This window comes from Hyla sarda, chromosome 3 (genome assembly GCF_029499605.1).
Source record: "Hyla sarda isolate aHylSar1 chromosome 3, aHylSar1.hap1, whole genome shotgun sequence".
NCBI lineage: Eukaryota > Metazoa > Chordata > Amphibia > Anura > Hylidae > Hyla > Hyla sarda.
Window position 1 is genome coordinate 55,174,860 of NC_079191.1, and position 20,658 is coordinate 55,195,517.

General features: G+C 42.4%; 1 protein-coding gene across 3 annotated transcripts in view; it reads right to left on the reverse strand.

The window, feature by feature from the left end:
* Positions 1–20,658, reverse strand: part of NBAS (NBAS subunit of NRZ tethering complex) — a 701,350-nt gene that overhangs the window by 611,566 nt on the left and 69,126 nt on the right. For all 3 annotated transcript variants that reach the window (XM_056564221.1, XM_056564220.1, XM_056564222.1), the window contains 3 exons: positions 15,365–15,503; positions 9,318–9,386; positions 1,724–1,852 (listed from right to left, as the gene is read on the reverse strand). In XM_056564221.1, coding sequence (XP_056420196.1) covers positions 1,724–1,852; positions 9,318–9,386; positions 15,365–15,503 — 337 coding nt within the window. The remainder of the gene's footprint in view (positions 1–1,723; positions 1,853–9,317; positions 9,387–15,364; positions 15,504–20,658) is intronic.

Genomic DNA, 20,658 nt, shown 5'->3' on the forward strand with positions numbered 1-20,658 from the left:
GACTGCAGTCAGTAAACATCCGAAGTTTAACAACTTCTAGATAACCCTTAGCATCATTCACCTCCGCCAAACTCTTCATGTAGTTGCACACAATTTGCACAATGTTGAGGAGCAAATATGAAGTGTTCTCTCTGCATGTGTGTTTCGTACCAGTCCTTCAGTATTTCTAGGATGGTCACCCTCATCAGGTCATAGTTTAATTTATTTACTTGTCATCCTTGAGTCACTGCTTTGTTTGGTCACCTAAAGCCAGCTTAAAGTGGACTTGTCGGCATGTTTGTAGGGTATAACAGGGCATGGCTGTAAAGAACATTTGACCCCAAATTTGTACATATGGCTCATTGGCTTTTTGACCACAAGTCTTGTTCAGGGTAACATTTACATGGAGGGGGTAGGGTTGGTTTTTCTTTTGTTTAAAACACATTTAATGTAAAAAAACAAAAACAAAAAAAAACAGTGCCACTTTTAACCACATGGGAAAAATGGAGCAAGTATGTTAAAATATTTGCTAATTTTTTTCTTGTGCGATTATTATCTGTATGTACACATAACCATTGCACTGGGAGATTACACCTGTAAATAGCAGAGCTATTCAACAAAAAGCTTTCCAATTCAATTAGATAATACTGTCCACATTACGGCTCTCAGCCAGCACGGCTGGGACAATTATATACGCCTACCTATAAACATCCGGCAGATCGCGTTCTACATCATCATGTGTACAATTATTCCACTTCTCTAACCGTGGTTATTGGAGAACAGGTCATATAGGAGGGAAATGTTCTGCAGTCATGTCAGGTACAAAGAGGATGGAAAAATGTTCTGTAAAGTTCACTGCAGATTAAAATTCTCATCCAGACAAGGTATAGACCTGCCTTTCTCTGAGAGCTTATCATGACTGCACTTGTGCTATATGTGAGGGATAATACCAATCAATGCAGGAGCTCATAGATAAATAAAAGCATATGGGAAGTCTGATAAAAGATAGAAAAAAATCACATATCTTCACAATCAGAATTATGAGCAATAATTGTTGATAAAAAAAGAATTGATATGTGAAGTGGATAAGGGAGATCTGACATATAAATGACATAAGAAAAATGTTAGAGAGAAAGAGCGAGCGGGCGAGAGCAGAAAGAGAAGGCGCAAGCAAGCACAGAAAGAGAGGGAGCGAGCACAGAAAGAGAGGGAGCGAGCACAGAAAGGGAGGGAGCGAGCACATGAAGGGAAGGAGCGAGCACATGAAGGGAAGGAGCGAGCACAGGAAGGGAGGGAGCGAGCACAGGAAGGGAGCGAGCACAGAAAGGGAGGGAGCGAGCACAGAAAGGGAAGGAGCGAGCACAGAAAGGGAAGGAGCGAGCACAGAAAGGGAGGGAGCGAGCACAGAGAGGGAAGGAGCGAGCACAGAGAGGGAAGGAGCGAGCACAGGGAGGGAGGGAGCGAGCACAGAAAGGGAGGGAGGGAGCGAGCACAGAAAGGGAGGGAGGGAGCGAGAACAGAAAGGGAGGAAGCGAGCACAGAAAGGGAGGGAGCGAGCACAGGGAGGGAGGGAGCGAGCACAGGGAGGGAGGGAGCGAGCACAGAAAGGGAGGGAGCGAGCACAGAAAGGGAGGGAGCGAGCACAGAAAGGGAGGGAGCGAGCACAGAAAGGGAGGGAGCGAGCACAGAGAGATTTTTTTTTTAAAGATAAGTAACAGTAATCGTGTACATGTACAGTTCATACCTGGTCACTCTGAGACCACTCTCCCTGTAGTCGTAATGATGGGATCTCCCATATCGACAGTTTGCCAGAGAAATGAATGGCTGCCAGAAGATTTCCATCAGGAGAAAGACTCATCTTAAAAATACCATCCTGTAAGACCAGAAGAAAATAATTAAAATAAGGATCACAATTTAGCTCACACACACAAAAAAAAAAAAAAACAACACATTATAGAAATGATAAAGTTGCTGTTCCTATTTTGTTAGAAAGGTCCACTGACCACTGGCAGGCCTGCTACAAGACCAGCTCTGATCTGAGGGAGACATTCAGCATGAGGAATGGTCTTTTTTGCTGCTCCCTGCTGACAGATAAAGGTCCTGGATTGAAATGCCCCCCTTACCATCAGCTCTTAATTCCCTTCTAAACAATACCTTTTAAGGTGGCAATCGCTTCCCTCTCCAAGAACAACAGGATAGGACAGTTGAAAATTAACAAGCCTGACCTCATCTGTTGTGGAGAGTCAGGAGGCCTCCATATATTCTGATGACCCTGACGAAATTCTCAGGTTCTGATAATTTGTTTTTCTTCTCATGTGCATGGAGGCCTTTAAATCACAGTAAATAAAATAAAATAAAAAATACCTTCAGAAACTGGAAATTCCAGCCCAGTAGAAAAAAACAAAAACAAAACATTGAACAAGTAATCCAAGGCCAACTATATCAGGACAACAATGATGGAGGTATGTAAATGGTGTAAAATAGAAGTTAAGACATAAACCCTTGATGTAAACTATTACCGCCAGATAAATCAATCCTCCTCCTTACCTGCACAGTATGTATTCCCCTTTTTGATGATATGACATTCAGTCTATTCTTTTTATCTACAGGAATTGTTCCCAACTAAACCTACAAAGACTGAGCTATACAATACAAAGTCATTCTACAAAACTCAAGGAGTAGATACAAAAGGGATATGAAAAATGTACAAGCAAAGTTGTTCTTATATTCGGAACTAGAGGAACAAAACACCATAAAGACTAAAGCTGGCCATACACTGCTGATAGAGGTCAGCTGAACACTTGTTCTCCCGACAGCTATCTTGTCTGATCACGCTATACACATGCACACTTGGCTTGGCTGAGTGTGGATGTGTTTTTAACGGTGGGGATAAGCCAACACGAGATTCCTCCAAGGAGAGCCATCGTGGAAAGTCACAAGAAGGTAACTAGGGAAGCTGCACTAGGATGGACCTGCCACATTGACCAACAAGTAAGTAATAATGTTTTAGGGAAATAGACGCTGAAAATCTATATTTGTCTCTGGAGGAGGATACAGGAAAGATGATTTTTAAGAGAGAAAAAAATATTTGCAACCTCCACTCCAAGGCTGTTGGGATCTGTTCCCTCCCCTTCCCCTCTGGTTCCCTGATGGCTGTTGTTTATGGTCCGAGTGTCTATATAATCATTTGCTTTCTAATTCTTTTCCCCTTTCCCTCCCCTTTTGGTCCATCTCCTCTTTATTCACTCTCTTCTTTCTTGCTTCTGATTTTTCCACTGTTATGCCTTTGGGATTTTCACCATGCAATCCATAAACTAAACTAGTCCATGGATTGCAGGATAGAACTAATCAGGAAAGGTTGAAGGACCATAAAGGGGTACTCTGCTGAAAACATCTTAGGATAGGGGATAAGATGTTAGATTGCAGGGGTCCCGCAGCTGGGGACCCCCGTGATCTCCGCTGCGGCACCCCTGTCACCCGATTCACGGACCGAACTCTGGGCCTCTGCAGATGACTGGCGATGCCAGCCACCACCCCCCTCCATTCACATCTATGGGAGGAGGCGTGAGGGCTACGTACTAGCCGTCACGCCCCCTCCCATAGACATGAATGGAGGTGGTGTGGCGTGACGTCACAAACACGAAAGCTGCAAGCTTTCGTGTTCTGGACGCCGCCGCTGCCGGCCCCGAGATCACGGTGTCCCCAGTGGCAGGACCACCGCAATCTAACATCTTATCCAAAGGATAGGGATAAGAGGTTTTCAATGGAATACCCCTTTAAGATGTATAGAATCCAAGACAAGACAGAGGGGATAAACTTTTATATACATAAATAATAATCTATACATAAAGAAAATCAACACGGTAAAGGAGGACGAGAGGAGATTTAAAAGAATAAGAACTACCACAAGAGGACATAGTTTTATATTAGAGGGAAAGGTTTCTGCAGTAATATCAGGAAGTATTACTTTACTGAGAGAGTAGTGGATGCATGGAATAGACTTCCTGCAGAAGTGGTATCTGCAAATACAGTGAAGGAGTTTAAGCATGTATGGATGGGATAGTTAGAAGGCTATCCTTCATATAAGATAGGGCCAGGGACTATTCAGATTTTTGGGCAAACTAGATAGGCCAAGTGGTTCTTATTTGCCGACACATTCTATGTTTCTATGACCACTTAGTGACTATCGCCATGCATTACAAATGCCTGTTGTTGGTCTCACTCTCTGTGTAGGGAAGGTTGTGTCATTTCCTTACATTTAAAATTTGAAAATAAAAAGTATAGAATTACATAAAAAAAAATAAAAAATATTAAAAATTATTTACAAAAATGTGCAAGTGGAGACACACTTGGAAATGCACCATCTCAATAGGATCCGCAGAAACATTAAACCTGTTCATTGTTTCTGCAGATGCTAAAATCAGGATGTCCGCAGTGCAGCTGAATTTTTCTGGTGGATCCTGCTTGAAAATTCCCTAAAGGGAACCGTGTAGCTAGAGAAGTGCGTTAGGAAATAAAACAAATAACAGGTTCTTCTGTGAATAATTTTTATCTGTAATCCTAATATATAGGCAATCCGTCATTGGTCAAGCTAATGCTATTATGTAATGGACATTGTAACTATATGGTTTGTTGTAAAAATTACTTTGTCTATAAAAAAAAACAAAAAACGAAATTGTTTAAACCAAACTTCAATGTTAAACATATTTTTTAAGATTTTTCAATACATGTTAATATATATATATATATATATATATATATATATATATATATATATATATATATATATACACACACACACACATACATACCGTATATACTCTAGTATAAGCCGACCTGAATATAAGCCGAGGCCCCTAATTTCACCCCAAAAAAACATGAAGTTATTGACTCGACTATAAGCCTAGGATGGGAAATACATCATCCCCCCCTGTCATCATCCAGAACCCCGACATGAACAGCCTCATCATCATCACCCTGTCATCATCCTCCCTTCATCATTACCACCTGTCATCATCCCCCTATTATCCCCTCCTCATCATCCCAAACCCCTCCTTCATCATCACCGCCTGTCATCATCCCCGCCATCATCCCACAACCCCCCCCTTCATCATCACCGCCTGTCATCATCCCACACCCCCCTTCATCATCACCGCCTGTCATCATCCCCCTCTCATCATCCCACACCCCCCCTTCATCATCACCACCTGTCATCATATCATCCCAACCCCCACCCCCTTCATCATCACCGCCTGTCAATGTCTGAACAGTGGTCTTCAACCTGCGGACCTCCAGATGCTTCAAAACTACAACTCCCAGCATGCCCGGACAGCCATCGGCTGTCCGGGCATGCTGGGAGTTGTAGTTTTGAAACATCTGGAGGTCCGAAGGTTGAAGACCACTGAGGGTGGAGAGTTCACTCGAGTATAAACCGAGGGGGGTGTTTTCAGCACGCAAAATCGTGCTGAAAAACTCGGCTTATATTCGAGTATATATAAAAATATATATTGTCACACAGTCAGAGGCTATATGCACAGCAGAGGTAAGTTATGTTAGGGTCCCATCCGATATGAGGCCACCTCCGCGTGGTGGATGGGGGGACACATTTTATCAAAAAGTGCGGTAAGAGCCTCCATTTTTTGACCAAGAGTGCTGTTGCAACTTTCTTTTTTTTGTACATTTTGTATTTGCCACAGCAGCGGGCACCTGTGTATTAGGTTGTTGTGCTGGCTATTTTTCCTTTTGTTTTTACTTTGTAAGTTGGGGGGTGTGGCGCCCTCTTTAGCCGTGCACCCCACCCCTCTCAGACTGGGGGTGGTTTAGTCAATGGCTGATCCAACATGTCACACAGTCAGAGGCTGTATGCACAGCAGAGGTGAGTTATCATGTTAGGGTCCCATCCGATATGAGGCCACCTCCGCGTGGTGGATGGGGGGACACATTTTGATCAAAAAGTGCGCTAAGAGCCCCCATTTTTTGACCAAGAGTGCTGTTGCAACTTTTTTTTTTTTTGTACATATATATATATATATATCCCAAAAAAAATTAAAAGTGCTGAAATCTTCACTGATGTTTTCACTCTGATTCTTAGGCCCCATTTACACTATGGAATCTCAGCCCAGAAAATATGTAGAGTGTATGACCCCTTACAGTAGACTAACACTTCCTGCTCTGTAGAGATCACTTCTCAGCAGTCATCTTATTATGATTACAGGCAGGATTATAGAAAATAGAGAATTGCTGAGCACAACGGTGGAACGTAAAACACATTTCTTGCTTTATTCAGGAATCCACATTACAAGAAGGACATGCACAGGAGCAATGTAGCACCTGACGTGTTTCGTGCTAGATGCACCTAGTCATACTATGACTAATCCCATCTAGTTTGAAACAGAGCATGTAGAGCCTCACTGATCAGTGTGTGAAGGCATATTCTATGGACATGCCACCACTGGCTATATAAGATGATGTAGTAATATTTTTGTTTATTTTGTTGATGAGAATCTGGACCAAAACACCAGATAAGGTAAGCTAATTTTTGGAAATACATGATTTTAAACTACAGCTACCTTGGTCACAATCTGTGTTATATTTGACTGGACAGTGATATATTTATTGCAATTTCCTTTTGTAAACAAATACAGACCGTTCTCTATATAGTGCAGCCTGTCCCGGCTATAAACCAGGCTAAGCATCTGTTTAAGGGCCGTCCCTGGGGCCCACGAATCAGCCTCTTAAATTCAAATGCATTAGTAATTTAATAACAAATGCCCCGGAGCGGGACGAGGATTACAATGCTGCATCCAGCGCATCTCACAAAACAAGCTCGGACTCTTATCTCTAGGGAAATGCATCTGTTTTACCGGATTGTTAAATTAGCGCTGCTTACTGACAAAGGAGCTGGAAAATAAAACGAACATATTGCAATGAATAGCAGTTAGCTACTACGCTTGTGTGATGTTTAACAAGATATCCTCCACAAAAGGCCACAATTATACGGCCCATTGACAGAGAAGATACCTACTAAGTGTTTCCAAGTCAATAAAAACATGACTTAACCCTTGAGCAGCCATCCATTGGACAGAGGCACTTGAAGCTGCTATCTCGTGGGCCGAAACGGAATTAATGACTCTGCGGCCGTTCAGCTCTCTAGGTCATTCAGCAACGACGGCTCAGCTTAACAAAAATGTCTGCGCCTCACTGTTAAGTGTTCTCAATGACTTGCCAAAGTATATTTTTGTGATTTGGCAGGCAGAGCAATGGCTCACTTGTTGTGGGATTACACATACAAATGATGGCCTCAGTAAGACGAAATTACCCATATTTCAGTCCAGGAGTATGGTTAGTACTTTTTACAGGCTAAAAAGTAAAATAGTGCCCCATCCTAAATTGGTGAAAGTATGGACTGTATATCTGCCAAAATCTTAACCCCCTGCAGTCAGCTATGTACGGATGCTTTAGGAGGAATTCTCACCTTGCATCTAGGATGGTGTACCCCTGCTTTGGCCACATAAGTAATATGCCTAGAGTTTGGCACCTTTACAAAAGGACGCCACAAAAAACTAACATTCTACAAAAGAGGTCTAGAATTTACACCTAATGGCAGAGGTAGTTGCTCATGGGTAAACCAAGTTTTCCCACCATTTCTATTCATAGAATGTAAATAAGATACACTTCTCAGGTAAAACCTATGGATCCCAACTAATCACTAAACTTAAAGGAGTATTCCAGGAAAAAATAAAAACATTTTTTTTTTTTTTTATATCCAGAAAGTTAAACAGATTTGTAAATTGCTTCTATTAAAAAATCTTAATCCTTTCAATAATTATCTGCTGCTGAAGTTGAGCTGTTGTTTTCTGTCTGGCAACAGTGCTCTCTGCTGACATCTCTGCTTGTCTCGGGAACTGCACAGAGTAGTAGAGGTTTGATATGGGGATTTGCTTCTAAACTGGGCGGTTCCCCAGACACGTGTCATCAGAGAGCACTTATACAGAAAAGAACAACTCAACTTCAGCAGTTCATAAGTACTGAAAGGATTAAGATTTTTTTATAGAAGTCATTTACATATCTGTTTAACTTTCTGGAGCCAGTTTCTGGAGCCAGTTTTTTCCTGGATAACCCCTTTAAGCTGCAGTGGTACTACTAAGCAATATTAAATAGCCCTTTTTAGTGATTAGATGAACCTCAGGTCAAGACCCTACCTAATAGATATTTCACACATATTCCATTGTTATGTCATAAATATTGTATATGTAGTGGGAAACCCACTTTAAGTTATGTTAATTGACAGTTAATGTAGCATGCATGGACTGTCTGCTATCTTGATTACTAATTCTTATGATATGGTTTCCTAATGCAGCCTATATTTCCCATAATGCCTTTGGCTTTGCAGAGCACAAAGTATAATCACTGCACTTGCTCAAAGTCTTAGGCTGGGTTCACACTACGTTTTTACAGTATGGGACCCGGATATAGCTGGGGGGTAGCGAAAACTGTGTGCTTCTGTATCCCAGCCGGACCCGGCCCGTATCTAATTCATTTCATTGAGCTGTCCGGAGTCAAATGTTGACTCCAGTTGGCTCACTTCTGCCCCGTATCCGGTTTTGTGACCGCACCTAAAACCACGGCATAGCATTAGTGTCTATGTTCAGTTGATTTCCCAAAAGAGATACACTTTCCTTTGGCACTTATAAGCAAAGCAGACCCCCTTTTTGAGCCCCATAGTCACATATAGACATTATGTTTGGTCCAAAGGACCCTGGCTCTCCCCAGGAACAGGGTGTGTTGACCACCGCATGAAGTGGCGGCTGACACGCCCCCTCTATGTATCTCTATGAGAGAGCTGTTCGGCTATCTACGGCTCTCACATAGGGATACATAGAGGGGGGGTGTCGGCCGCTGCTTCATGCTCGTCCAGGAGATCGCTGGCATCCCGGTGGTCGGACCCTCTCAATCTAAATCTTATGCTCTATCCTCTGAATAGGAGGTAAGTTTTTATGCATGATATATCTCCTTTAACTAAAATAAATACACAGAGGTATAGACACAAATGGAATAAACAAGCAAATCAAGAATAGCAGCTATTCCAGTACATGACTTAGCTAACCAAATAGTCTTCTGATATCAGTATTTACACACTAAAACCCTATTATACAACAATAAATACAATTTCCGCTTATTTTGTTAGACAAAGAAGCAACAGCTGATTATTAATGTGAACTTTTGCATCGGAGTCGCCCTGGTAAGCCGCTCTTTCCTTTCCTGCCGTACACCAATGATTCGCAATCAAATTGTTTTCCATATGCTGGAACTAAATTAATGAAGTAAATCCCCATTACCTGTTCAGTTCCGTGTCTGTTAGATAATCGCAGCTTAATAATCCTCCACAATCCTTTTCCCTTCAGCGCCTGTAAAACGAGATCAAGTCATGCGTTACAGCGACAACTCAAATTGGAGGCCAAAATTCACACAACATAAGAAAATACGACAAAAGAGGGGGATAAATAAAGCACTTATGTCATTACATTTCCCAGGACGCATCTAAGCCCCTTCAGGCAATTTTAAAATTTAATTTACAACTATTGTGAATTATTGGTACATATGAATCACACGTGTTAAGGTATTAGAAATTATTTTATTTATCTCAGCATTACTTGTAATTGAAAGAAATAACCAAAAACCTACTTAGTAATGAGTTTATTTAGTTGTCAGTTTACCACACTGTCTTCTCCATACTTTCCATTACATGTTCTATTAGGGAATGAAGGCAGCTAAAACATATAGCCAGAATTTTAAGCACAACAGGGGCCTGGGCCATGGGCCACAATATGGGGCCTAGCCTTTGGCACAAGAATAAAAGCAATTATTTTCCTGTTCATATATATATACACACACTAGCTGAGTACCTGGCGTTGCCCGGTTTTTCTTTCCTAATCCTTGTTGGGGAGGAAAATAAACTAAGGAGGAAACTTTTGACTTCATATCCCGTCCTCATATATTGTTGTCATATCACGACCTCCTATCCCGTCCTCCTATCCCGGTCCTCCTATCCCGTCCCATAAAATGTGTACCAGGTATTGAAATATCTCCAGCCGTACAGAAGTTATGTGGGAACATACATTTCCCATTGATTTGCATGGGACTTTAAACAAAAACCCTGACCCTCACAAATGGGGGTAGTTAAGGGTTAAATTAACTATCCTATATTTTAAGTGGACATATAAGTAACATGTGACCAAGTATTATCGAAATATCTCAAGCCGTTTGAAAGTTATACAGTAACATATATTTCCCATTGACTTGTATGGGACTTTAAACATAAACCCTGCCCCTGGCAAATGGGGGTGAGTAAGGGTTAAATTACCTATCCTATGTTTGTTGTTGACATATAAGTAACACGTATGCCAAGTTTCATGTTAATATCTTTAGCAGTTTGGATGTGATGCTGGAACATACACACACACATACATACACACGTTGAGTTATATATATACTGGATAGAAAGTTCATAGCATAGTATACAAATGTTCCCCACTCACATTGGTCTTTTATTTCATTCAGGCATCTTGCACAAGACCATATTAAAGGGGTTATCCAGGGAAAAAACTTTTTTTTTTTTTATAAATATTTCAACTGGCTCCAGAAAGTTAAACAGATTTGTAAATTACTTCTATTAAAAATCTTAATCCTTTCAGTACTTATGAGCTTCTGAAGTTAAGGTTGTTCTTTTCTGTCTAAGCTCTCTCTGATGACACATGTCTCGGGAACCGCCCAGTTTAGAAGAGGTTTGAAATGGGGATTTGCTTCTAAACTGGGCGGTTCCCGAGACCCTGTCATCAGAGAGGAGTTTGACAGAAAAGAACAACCTTAACTTCAGAAGCTCATAAGTACTGAAAGGATTAAGATTTCTTAATAGACGTAATTTACAAATCTGTTTAACTTTCTAGAGCCAGTTGATATATAAAAAAAAAAACGTTTTTTCCTGGATAACCCCATGTTGTACGGGTCTGTAATAGAGCCAATACTGTATGTTTGTCTGCGAGCCTCTAATTTTTAAAGTACATTATACTTAAGATTCAATAAAGAAAAACGTAGGTGCACTCACCGCTAAGCAGAGACTACTGCATGCCGGGTCCGGTCCACGGGGAGCTGGATCTCAGCGAAGGCGCAGGAAGTGTGGCGCTTGGAGGCTACGCTGGCAGTTTCGCACGTAAGTACGTGCATCTTCCTGCCTGAGACCGGAAGAAGCACGCACTTACGTGCGAAACTGCCGGCGTAGCCTCCGAGCGCCACACTTCTTGCGCCTTCGCTGAGATCCAGCTCCCCGTGGACCGGACCCGGCATGCAGTAGTCTCTGCTTAGCGGTGAGTGCACCTACGTTTTTCTTTATTGAATCTTTCCGATACTTGATGCTTGTATGTGTGCACCCCACAGGAGATCTGAAGATAGGTACCAGGGTTTGACCGCAATCCAGTCCAGGTGATATATGCCCTCAGAGTGGCCTCCCCTTTCTTGTCTTTACATATTACATTATACTTAAGCCTATCACACGCTACACTATAGAGCAGGGATCTCAAACTGGTGGCCCTCTAGATGTTGCAAAACTTCAACTCCTGGTATGCCTGTACATGCCCAGACAGCCATTTGCTGCAGCTAATGGCTGTAAGGAATGCTGGGAGTTGAAGTTTTGCAACATCTGGAGGGCCACCAGTTTGAGGTCCCTGCTATAGAGTAATGCTTCTAGAGGAGAACTTAGTGCTAGATGGGAGGCACTATATGGTGGCAAATGGCATGCCAACAGTCATGTGATGCAGACCCATAGGGACTAATTCTTTACAGGAAGGTAACAGACAACAGTGCTAATCACTTAATTTCTACAGTCATGGCCGTAAATGTTGGCACGCCTGAAATGTTTCTAGAAAATGAAGTATTTCTAACAGAAAAGCATTGCAGTAACACATGTTTATTCCCTTTGTGTGTATTGATACTAAACCAAAAAAAGGGAGGAAAAAAAGCAAATTGGACATAATGTCACAACAAACTCCAAAAATGGGCTGGACAAAATTATTGGCACCCTTTCAAAAATTGTGGAAAAATAAGATTGTGTCAAGCATGTGATGCTCCTTTAAACTCACCTGGGTCAAGTAAGGCTGGGTTCACACTACGTTTTGTCCCATACGGGAGCGCATACGGCAGGGGGGAGCTAAAATCTCGCGCTCCCGTATGTCATTCATTTCAATGAGCCGACCGGAGTGAAACGTTCGGTCCGGTCGGCTCATTTTTGCGCCGTATGCGCTTTTACAACCGGACCTAAAACTGTGGTCAACCACGGTTTTAGGTCCGGTTGTAAAAGCGCATACGGCGCAAAAATGAGCCGACCGGACCGAACGTTTCACTCCGGTCGGCTCATTGAAATGAATGACATACGGGAGCGCATACGGTCACATACGGGAGCGCGAGCTTTTAGCTCCCCCCTGCCGTATGCGCTCCCGTATGGGACAAAACGTAGTGTGAACCCAGCCTAACAGGTGTGGGCAATATAAAAATCCAACTTGAAAGCAGATAAAAAGGAGAGAATTTCACTTAGTCTTTACATTGTGTGTCTATGTGTGCCACACTAAGCATGGACAACAGAAAGCGGAGAAGAGAACTGTGAGGACTTGAGAACCAAAATTGTGGAAAAATATTAACAATCTCAAGGTTACAAGTCCATCTCCAGAGATCTAGATTTGCCTTTGTCCACAGTGCGCAACATTATCAAGAAGTTTGCAACCCATGGCACTGTAGCTAATCTCCATGGGCATGGACAGAAGAGAAAAACTGATGAAAAGGTGTCAACGCAGGATAGTCCGGATGGTGGATAAGCAGCCCCAAACCAGTTCCAAAGATATTCAAGCTGTGGAAAAGTCTATGGCAGGAGACCCAGGAGGACCCCACTGCAGACACAGAGACATATAAAAGCAAGCCTACATTTTGCCAAAATGAACTTGAGTAAGCCAAAATCCTTCTGGGAAAACCTCTTGTGGACAGATGAGACCAAGAGAGAGAGCTTTGTGGTAAAGCACATCATTCTACTGTCTACCGAAAACGGAGTGAGGCCTACAAAGAAAAGAACACGGTACCTACAGTGAAATATGGTGGAGGTTCAATGATGTTTTGCCACTGGCATTGGGTGCCTTGAATGTGTGCAAGGAATCATGAGGATTACCAACGGATTTTGGGTCATACTGTACAGCCAAGTGTCATCCAGCAGGACAATGACCCCAAACATAAGTAAAAAAGCCCTCAGAAATGGATGGGAAAAAAAAGAGCTAGAGAGTTCTGAAGTGGCCAGCAATAAGTCCAGATCTAAATCCCATTGAACACCTGTGGAGAGATCTTAAAATTGCTGTTGGGAAAAGGCACCCTTCCAATAAGAGAGACCTGGAGCAGTTTGTAGGGGTTGACCGATTATCAGTTTGGCCAATATTATCGGCTGATATTTACGATTTTGGACGTTATCAGTATCAGCAATTACCTTGCCGATAATCCGATAATGCCCCGCACCGCCCCCACCACCACCGCACCACCCCGGCCAGAGACCACCGCCGCCCAACTGCCTCTCCCATCCCCGGTCTTATAATTACCTGTTCCCAGGGTCCACGCTACTTCTGGCTCCTGCGGCGTCCTATGTTACGCTGTGCGCTGCGAAATGGCGAGTGACGTCCTCAACGCGACATCACCGTTAGTGCGCACAGCGACAGCGCAGGACGACGACGCCGGAGCCAGAAGTAGCGCGGACCCCGGGAACAGGTAATTATAAAACCAGGGATGGGGGAGGCAATGGGGCAGCGGCGGCGGCGGTCTCTGGCCGGGGCAGTGGGGGGTGCGGCGCGGCGGTGATAGGACTCAGGAGGACCCCAGGACAGGCAGGGGAGAGAAGCGGGTGGCGGCGGCGGTCTCTGGCACCGCAAAAGCCGGTGCAGTTCATTGATTTAAAGCGCCCGCTTTAAATCAATGATCTGCAGCGGTGTCGCCGGGAGGGATAAAAAGCCGATAACTTATACCGGAATATCGGTATAAGTTATCGGCTATCGGCCCTAACCTCCACAGAGTATCGGTATTGGTATCGGCCCTAAAAAAATCAATATCGGTGGATCCCTAGCAGTTTGCAAAGGAAGAGTGGTCCAACATTCCGGCAGAGAGGTGTAAGAAGCTTATTGATGGTTATAGGAAGTAGGGATCGACCGATAATTGGTTTGGCCGATATTATCGGCCGATATTCACGATTTTGGACGTTATCGGCAATTACCTTGCCAATAATGCCGATAATGTCCCACCCCCTCGGCCAGAGACCGCCGCCACCGCTGCCCCATTGCCTCCCCCATCCCCGGTTTTATAATAACCTGTTCCCGGGGTCCGCGCTACTTCTGGCTCCTGCGGCATCCTGCGCTACTGCTGTGTGCTGCGCAGCGCAATGACGAGTGACGTCCTCAACGTGACATCACCGTCAGTGTGCACAGTAACAGCTCAGGACGCCGCCGGAGCCAGAAGTAGCGCGGACCCAGGGAACAGGTCATTATAAAACCGGGCACGGGGGAGGCAATGGGGCAGCGGCGGTGGTTGGTTTCAGGACCAGCAGGGGGAGAGAAGCGGGCGGCGGCAGTCTCTGGCCAGAGGGTAGGCAGGCGGGGGGGAGAAATAGCCGATAATTTATACCGGAATATCGGTATAAGTTATCGGCTATCGGCCTGAAAGTTCACAGATTATCGGTAACGGCCCTAAAAAAAATCTATATCAGTCGATCCCTAATAGGAAGCGACTGATTTCAGTTATTTTTTCCAAAGGGTGTGCAACCAAATAATCAGTTAAGGGTGCTAATAATTTTGTCCAGCCCATTTTTGGAGTTTTCTGTGACATTATGTCCAATTTGCTTTTTTTTTTCCTCCTTTTTTGGTTTAGTTCCAATACACACAAAGGGAATAAACATGTGTATAGCAAAATATGTGTTACTGCAATCCTTTTCTGTGAGAAACACTTCATTTTCTAGAAAAATTTCAGGGGTGCCAACATTTACGGACATGACCGTATATTCACACATGAATGTGTTTTTTTTAAGAGGACTATTCCATTTATAAGTAAATACTAAACTGCTAAATTGAAATGGCCATAAATAGGTGCCTCAGACCTAGTTGTGCCGAGAAAGCAGTGTAAATGAAAGCGACGATCTCGGCATCCAGGATCAGAGCCTGCGGTTATCCACACGTTGCATCTGATGATTTTTTAATTTACTGTAAACACGTTAAACTGCTGAAAATTTAAATAAGAACATTAAAGATTCTCTGATAAATAATTAAGGGTGGCAAATGAATCCTAAAATGCACACAAGGCTTTTCTCATTACCCACCGTGCCCACGTCGTCCTGGTAATTAGTGACCTGTTTGTAATGAGGGGCACCGGAGAGTACTCTCCAGGAGGTGAGCCCACGCTGCGTCGCCTCCAACACTCCATCTTCATTTGTCTCGCTGCCTCCAACTAGCAGGAGCCTAGAAGTATACAGAAAGAACACAGGTGGCATTTTTAAGGAAACACTGTGTGAACCTGGATTAATACAGAAAAAAATTCACGGTGGCTCTTGCTCAGAAATTTGCAGGAGGATAAAAAGTGCTTAACAAAAAAAGTTATTTCAAACTTATAAACTTTAAGGCAAACATACAGATGGGAATAAATATGCATACATTTCAACATCTGAAGGTCCCTGTGCCATCATTATGAATCAATGGATACACAATAATTAGCTTTATTAGCTGTCTATTCTTAAGCCATGACATTGGTGGGGGTGTGACACCTACTGATCAGATGACTGAAGGAGTCATGTGCAATTACTTGAATGGAACTGGGCTGCAGTACCGCGCACAGCCACTACAAAGTGTACGGTGTTGTGCAGCCACAGCATTCCTCTAACCAGTATGGCCCGTTTGATCAGCTGTTTTATGGGGGTGCCAGGATTTGGACAAAAACCGAGGCGATGTTGTTGGCCTTTTGTAAGGATAGGCCATAAATGTTGACATACTGGAAAACCCTTTAATGAGAACTGCACCAAAATGGGGCACATATGGGGCGCACTAAATTCATTAGTGCATATTTTAGGCTACGTTCAACAGCTCTGAAAAGTGTCTTGAAGAAGAATAGCAAGTCATAAGAAGAGACAGATTTATTAAACATATGCACATTATGTGTGTCAAATACTGGTGTACTAACCCTAACTAATGCCCCTTCATCCAAGAGTTGAAACTTAAAATACAATCATCTCTACATTTTCCTTGATGCCACTGAGACTTTAGCCTTTTATAGCCCAGTTTTGAGCACTAACAAGAATATTACTTGAAGGGCTTGTTTCAGGAATCAACCCTTGTTCATATGCCCATTCATGATGTTATAGAGGTCATATGCTTGTGACCCCCTATATGAGTCAATGGGGTTCTCCGCAAGAATAGCTCCAGCTCTGACAGATTGCAGTCAATCATGTTTTTTTTTATTGACGGCAGATCATCTCGATGGTCACCATGTAATACTACATTTCCTCTACAGCAGATAGAGCAGGAGAAACATCTGGCTTGCTGTGATCTTCTCTGGTTAAATCAGTCTCCAAAATGAAAGGGGTTGTCGCTAAAAAGAAAACTTTATCCAAATCTAGCATTTCCTTCCCATGTGTTCTATTGAGGAATTCCAAGTGCTTGTCTCATACAGTCATGGCCGTAAATGTTGGCACCCCTGAAATTTTTCAAGAAAATGAAGTATTTCTCACAGAAAAGGATTGCAGTAACGCATATTTTGCTATACAACTGTTTATTCCATAAATAAAAAAAGGGAGGAAAAAAAAGCAAATTGGACATAATGTCACACCAAACTCCAAAAATGGGCTGGACAAAATTATTGGCACCCTTAAAGGGGTTATCCAGGAAAAAACCTTAACTTCAGAAGCTCATAAGTACTGAAAGGATTAAGATTTTTTTTAATAGAAGTAAGTTACAAATCTGCTTAACATTCTGGAGTCAGTTGATATATATAAAAAAGTTTTTTCCTGGAATACCCCTTTAACTTAATATTTGGTTGCACACTCTTTGAAAAAATTCATTGATATCAGTCACTTCCTATAACCATCAATAAGCTTCCTACACCTCTCAGCAGGAATGTTGGACCACTCTTCCTTTGCAAACTGCTCCAGGTCTCTCTTATTGGGAGGGCGCCTTTTCACAACAGCAATTTTAAGATCTCTCCACAAAGTGTTCAATGGGATTTAGATCTGGACTCTGGATTGCTGCCACTTCAGAACTCTCCAGTGCTTTGTTACCATCCATTTCTTGGTGCTTTTTGACATATGTTTGGGGTCATTGTCCTGCTGGAAGACCCAAGATCTCGGCCGCAAACCCAGCTTTCTGACACTGGGCTGTAAAGTGCGACCGAAAATCCATTGGTAATCCTCATATTTCATGATGCCTCGTACACATTAAAAGCACCCAGTACCAGAGGCAGCAAAACAACCCCAAAACATCATTGAACCTCCACCATATTTCACTGTAGGTACCGTGTTCTTTTCTTTGTAGGCCTCATTCCATTTTCGGTAAACAGTAGAATGATGTGCTTTACCACAAAGCTCTCTCTTGGTCTTATCTGTCCACAAGAGGTTTTCCCAGAGGGATTTTGGCTTACTCAAGTTCATTTTGGCAAAATGTAGTCTTACTTTTCTATGTCTCTGTGTCGGCAGTGGGGTCCTCCTGGGTCTCCTGCCATAGCGTTTAATTTAATTTAATTTAAATGTTGACGGATAGTTAGCGCTGACACTGATGCTCCCTGAGCCTGCAGGACAGCTAGAATATCTTTGGAACTTGTTTGGAGCTGCTTATCCACCAACCGGGACTATCCTGCATTGACACCTTTCATCAATTTTTCCTCTTCCGTCTTTGCCCAGGGAGATTAGCTACAGTGCCATGGGTTGCAAACTTCTTGATAATGTTACGCACTGTGGACAAAGGCAAATCTAGATCTCTGGAGGTGGACTTGTTACCTTGAGATTGTTGATATTTTTCCACAATTTTGGTTCTCAAGTCCTCAGACAGTTCTCTTCTCTTTCTGTTGCCAATGCATAGTGTGGCACACAGACACACAATGCAAAGACTAAGTGAACTTATCTCCTTTTTATCTGCTTTCAGATGTGATTTTTGTATTGCCCACACCTTTTACACACCTGTTACTTGCCCCAGGGGAGTTTAAAGGAGCATACCATGCTTGACACAATTGCATTTTTCCACAATTTTGAAAGGGTGCCAATAATTTTGTCCCGCCCATTTTTGGAGTTTGGTGTGACATTATGTCCAATTTGATTTTTTTCCTCCTTTTTTGGTTTAGTTCCAATACACACAAAAGGAATAAACATTTGTATAGTAAAACATGCGTTACTGCAATCCTTTTCTGTGAGAAATACTTCATTTTCTTGAAAAATTTCAGGGGTGCCAACATTTACGGCCATGACTGTACATGTTCTTTTACTGTCACTAGATATTAGATTCACCCACACTGAGGCCATTGCATAGCAACATTTGCACTTTGGTGACTTGATTTCTTTCCAAAAATTTGTGATAATTAATCTCCTTCACTTTTATGACCTTAAATTTCAACCAAACTTTAGGATTCTGGTGGGACTGGCTGAACCTCAATTGTGTATGGTTATGTCCCAACTATTCCCAGACAGCAGGTGTCCGTTGAAAGAAGGATGGTGCTGCTTTACTTTAACCTGCCCAATACTTTGTTGTCTGTGTATATAAGGTGCTGCCAAAGGTGCCTGGCAACCGTTCATTCTACCTTCCTATTGGACCAAGCGAAGTGTGCATGTGTATGGTGGGGTAAAATGGCTCTTCATCAAACAGCTATTTTAAGAGTGTGTCCAGTCAAGCACAACTTATCCCCTATCCACAGGATAGGGGATAAATGTCTGATCGCAAGGGGTCCAACTACTGGGCCCCCCCTGTGATTTCCAGAACGGGGTCCTCATCCTAGAACTGCAGATGCCACGTTATTCAGTCATCTCTATGAAGAAGTCAGAGAAATGCAAATGCAGCACTATGGTATCTCTGGCGCTTCCATGAAAATTAATAGATGATGTGGCGCATGCAGCTCCAGGATGCACGGAAAGCCAGGGCCCAGCTCTAGAGACCCTTATCTACTAACATACATAAATGCTTCAGTCTGTTTGTGGCCACCTGAGGTGATCGGACAGTCCAAAGCAGCTGATGCTAGGAAATTAGATAATATGTGAAACTCCCATTGATTGTTATAGGATAGAGAACAAGTTATTTTTGGCTGGACAACCCATTTCAAGAGCATAGCCAGCTTTATGGGCATCAGAACTTCTTGTTTGAATTACATGCAAACACGGAGGATCTTTTTTTGGAAGGTGGTCACAAATGCTGCCATCCCGTCTCTGTACATTAAGCAAAATGCACAAGTGACATAAAAGGATGTGTGCCAAGTATACTAGGACTTTTTTGGACATGCTTTAATCCTCCCTCTGAAGTGTGTCTAGAATTAGGCGAGTGGCTAAGAAGAGTCGTAAAAAGAGAGTTATTTTTATGTACTGTGGTAAAGTACAACAGCCAGGTGGAATAAGAATAGTGTCTACCATGTCTAACTAGACAGCGCCTTTAAGTTAGACAATGACATAAAAATGATAATATAGTTACATGTCTAATAAAAACAAAATGCTATTAGAATTCAATGTAAATTTTTTTTTTTTAAATAATTAAATAAAAAGTGTTGACTTATTAATCTGTTTTCATGGGATATCCACTCATTAGAATCCATGTATGTAATCTAAATGGCTGTTGTACTCCTCAATAAATCAGTTATTTCTTTAGCTGAGCATTTCACAGAAAACTAATAAATACACAGAGCTGCGCGCTGCAACCTTCCTAATGTGCACTGTATCATAACAACAGAAAATGTGCCAATTCCACAAAAAGTAATTACTCCAAATCATAGTAATTGCTCTCTCATTTGTTACCGGGCGAAGCTTCTGCCAGTTGGAATCATCACAACACAGTATTAAATTTGCTCAGGGAGAGAAAAAAAAAACACAACAACGACAAAAATACACAATAAAATAGGTTTGCCTAGAGCCGATTTTATTCAGATGATAATAAAAATTGTGTGACGCATGGCTTGCAGGGAAATTCTATTCAGGCAAATGTTTACAGAGCCGTGTGCCCACGCAATACCCCATGTGACAAGTCAGCAGGTGAAGATTGCGTCTAATTGTCCATGCCTTTGTTTTAAAAGACAGACTTTATTACTCATTGCTAACCCTCCACTTAAGATGTCACTTCACTTTTTCTTCCAGCACATGAACTAGACAAGAGAAAAAGGTAAAAACAACAATAAAATATACAACTTGTGTGATTGGAGTTCTGCAAACTTTTCCATTTCCTAACACTGTGATAGGAGGCTGGAAAACCTACACAGAGTGATGATTATTCGAGACTAGTCTTTAAAGCCAAGTCAGTCCGCTACTCATGAGTCAGTCTACGGTGACACTTTGGTAGTAAAACGCTAGATAACTCTTTATAGTCCTATATGTAATCCCAGTCCAATTGAACCCAATAGGTATTAAGTAAAAAAATTAGCTGGCAAAACAATAGCATCACA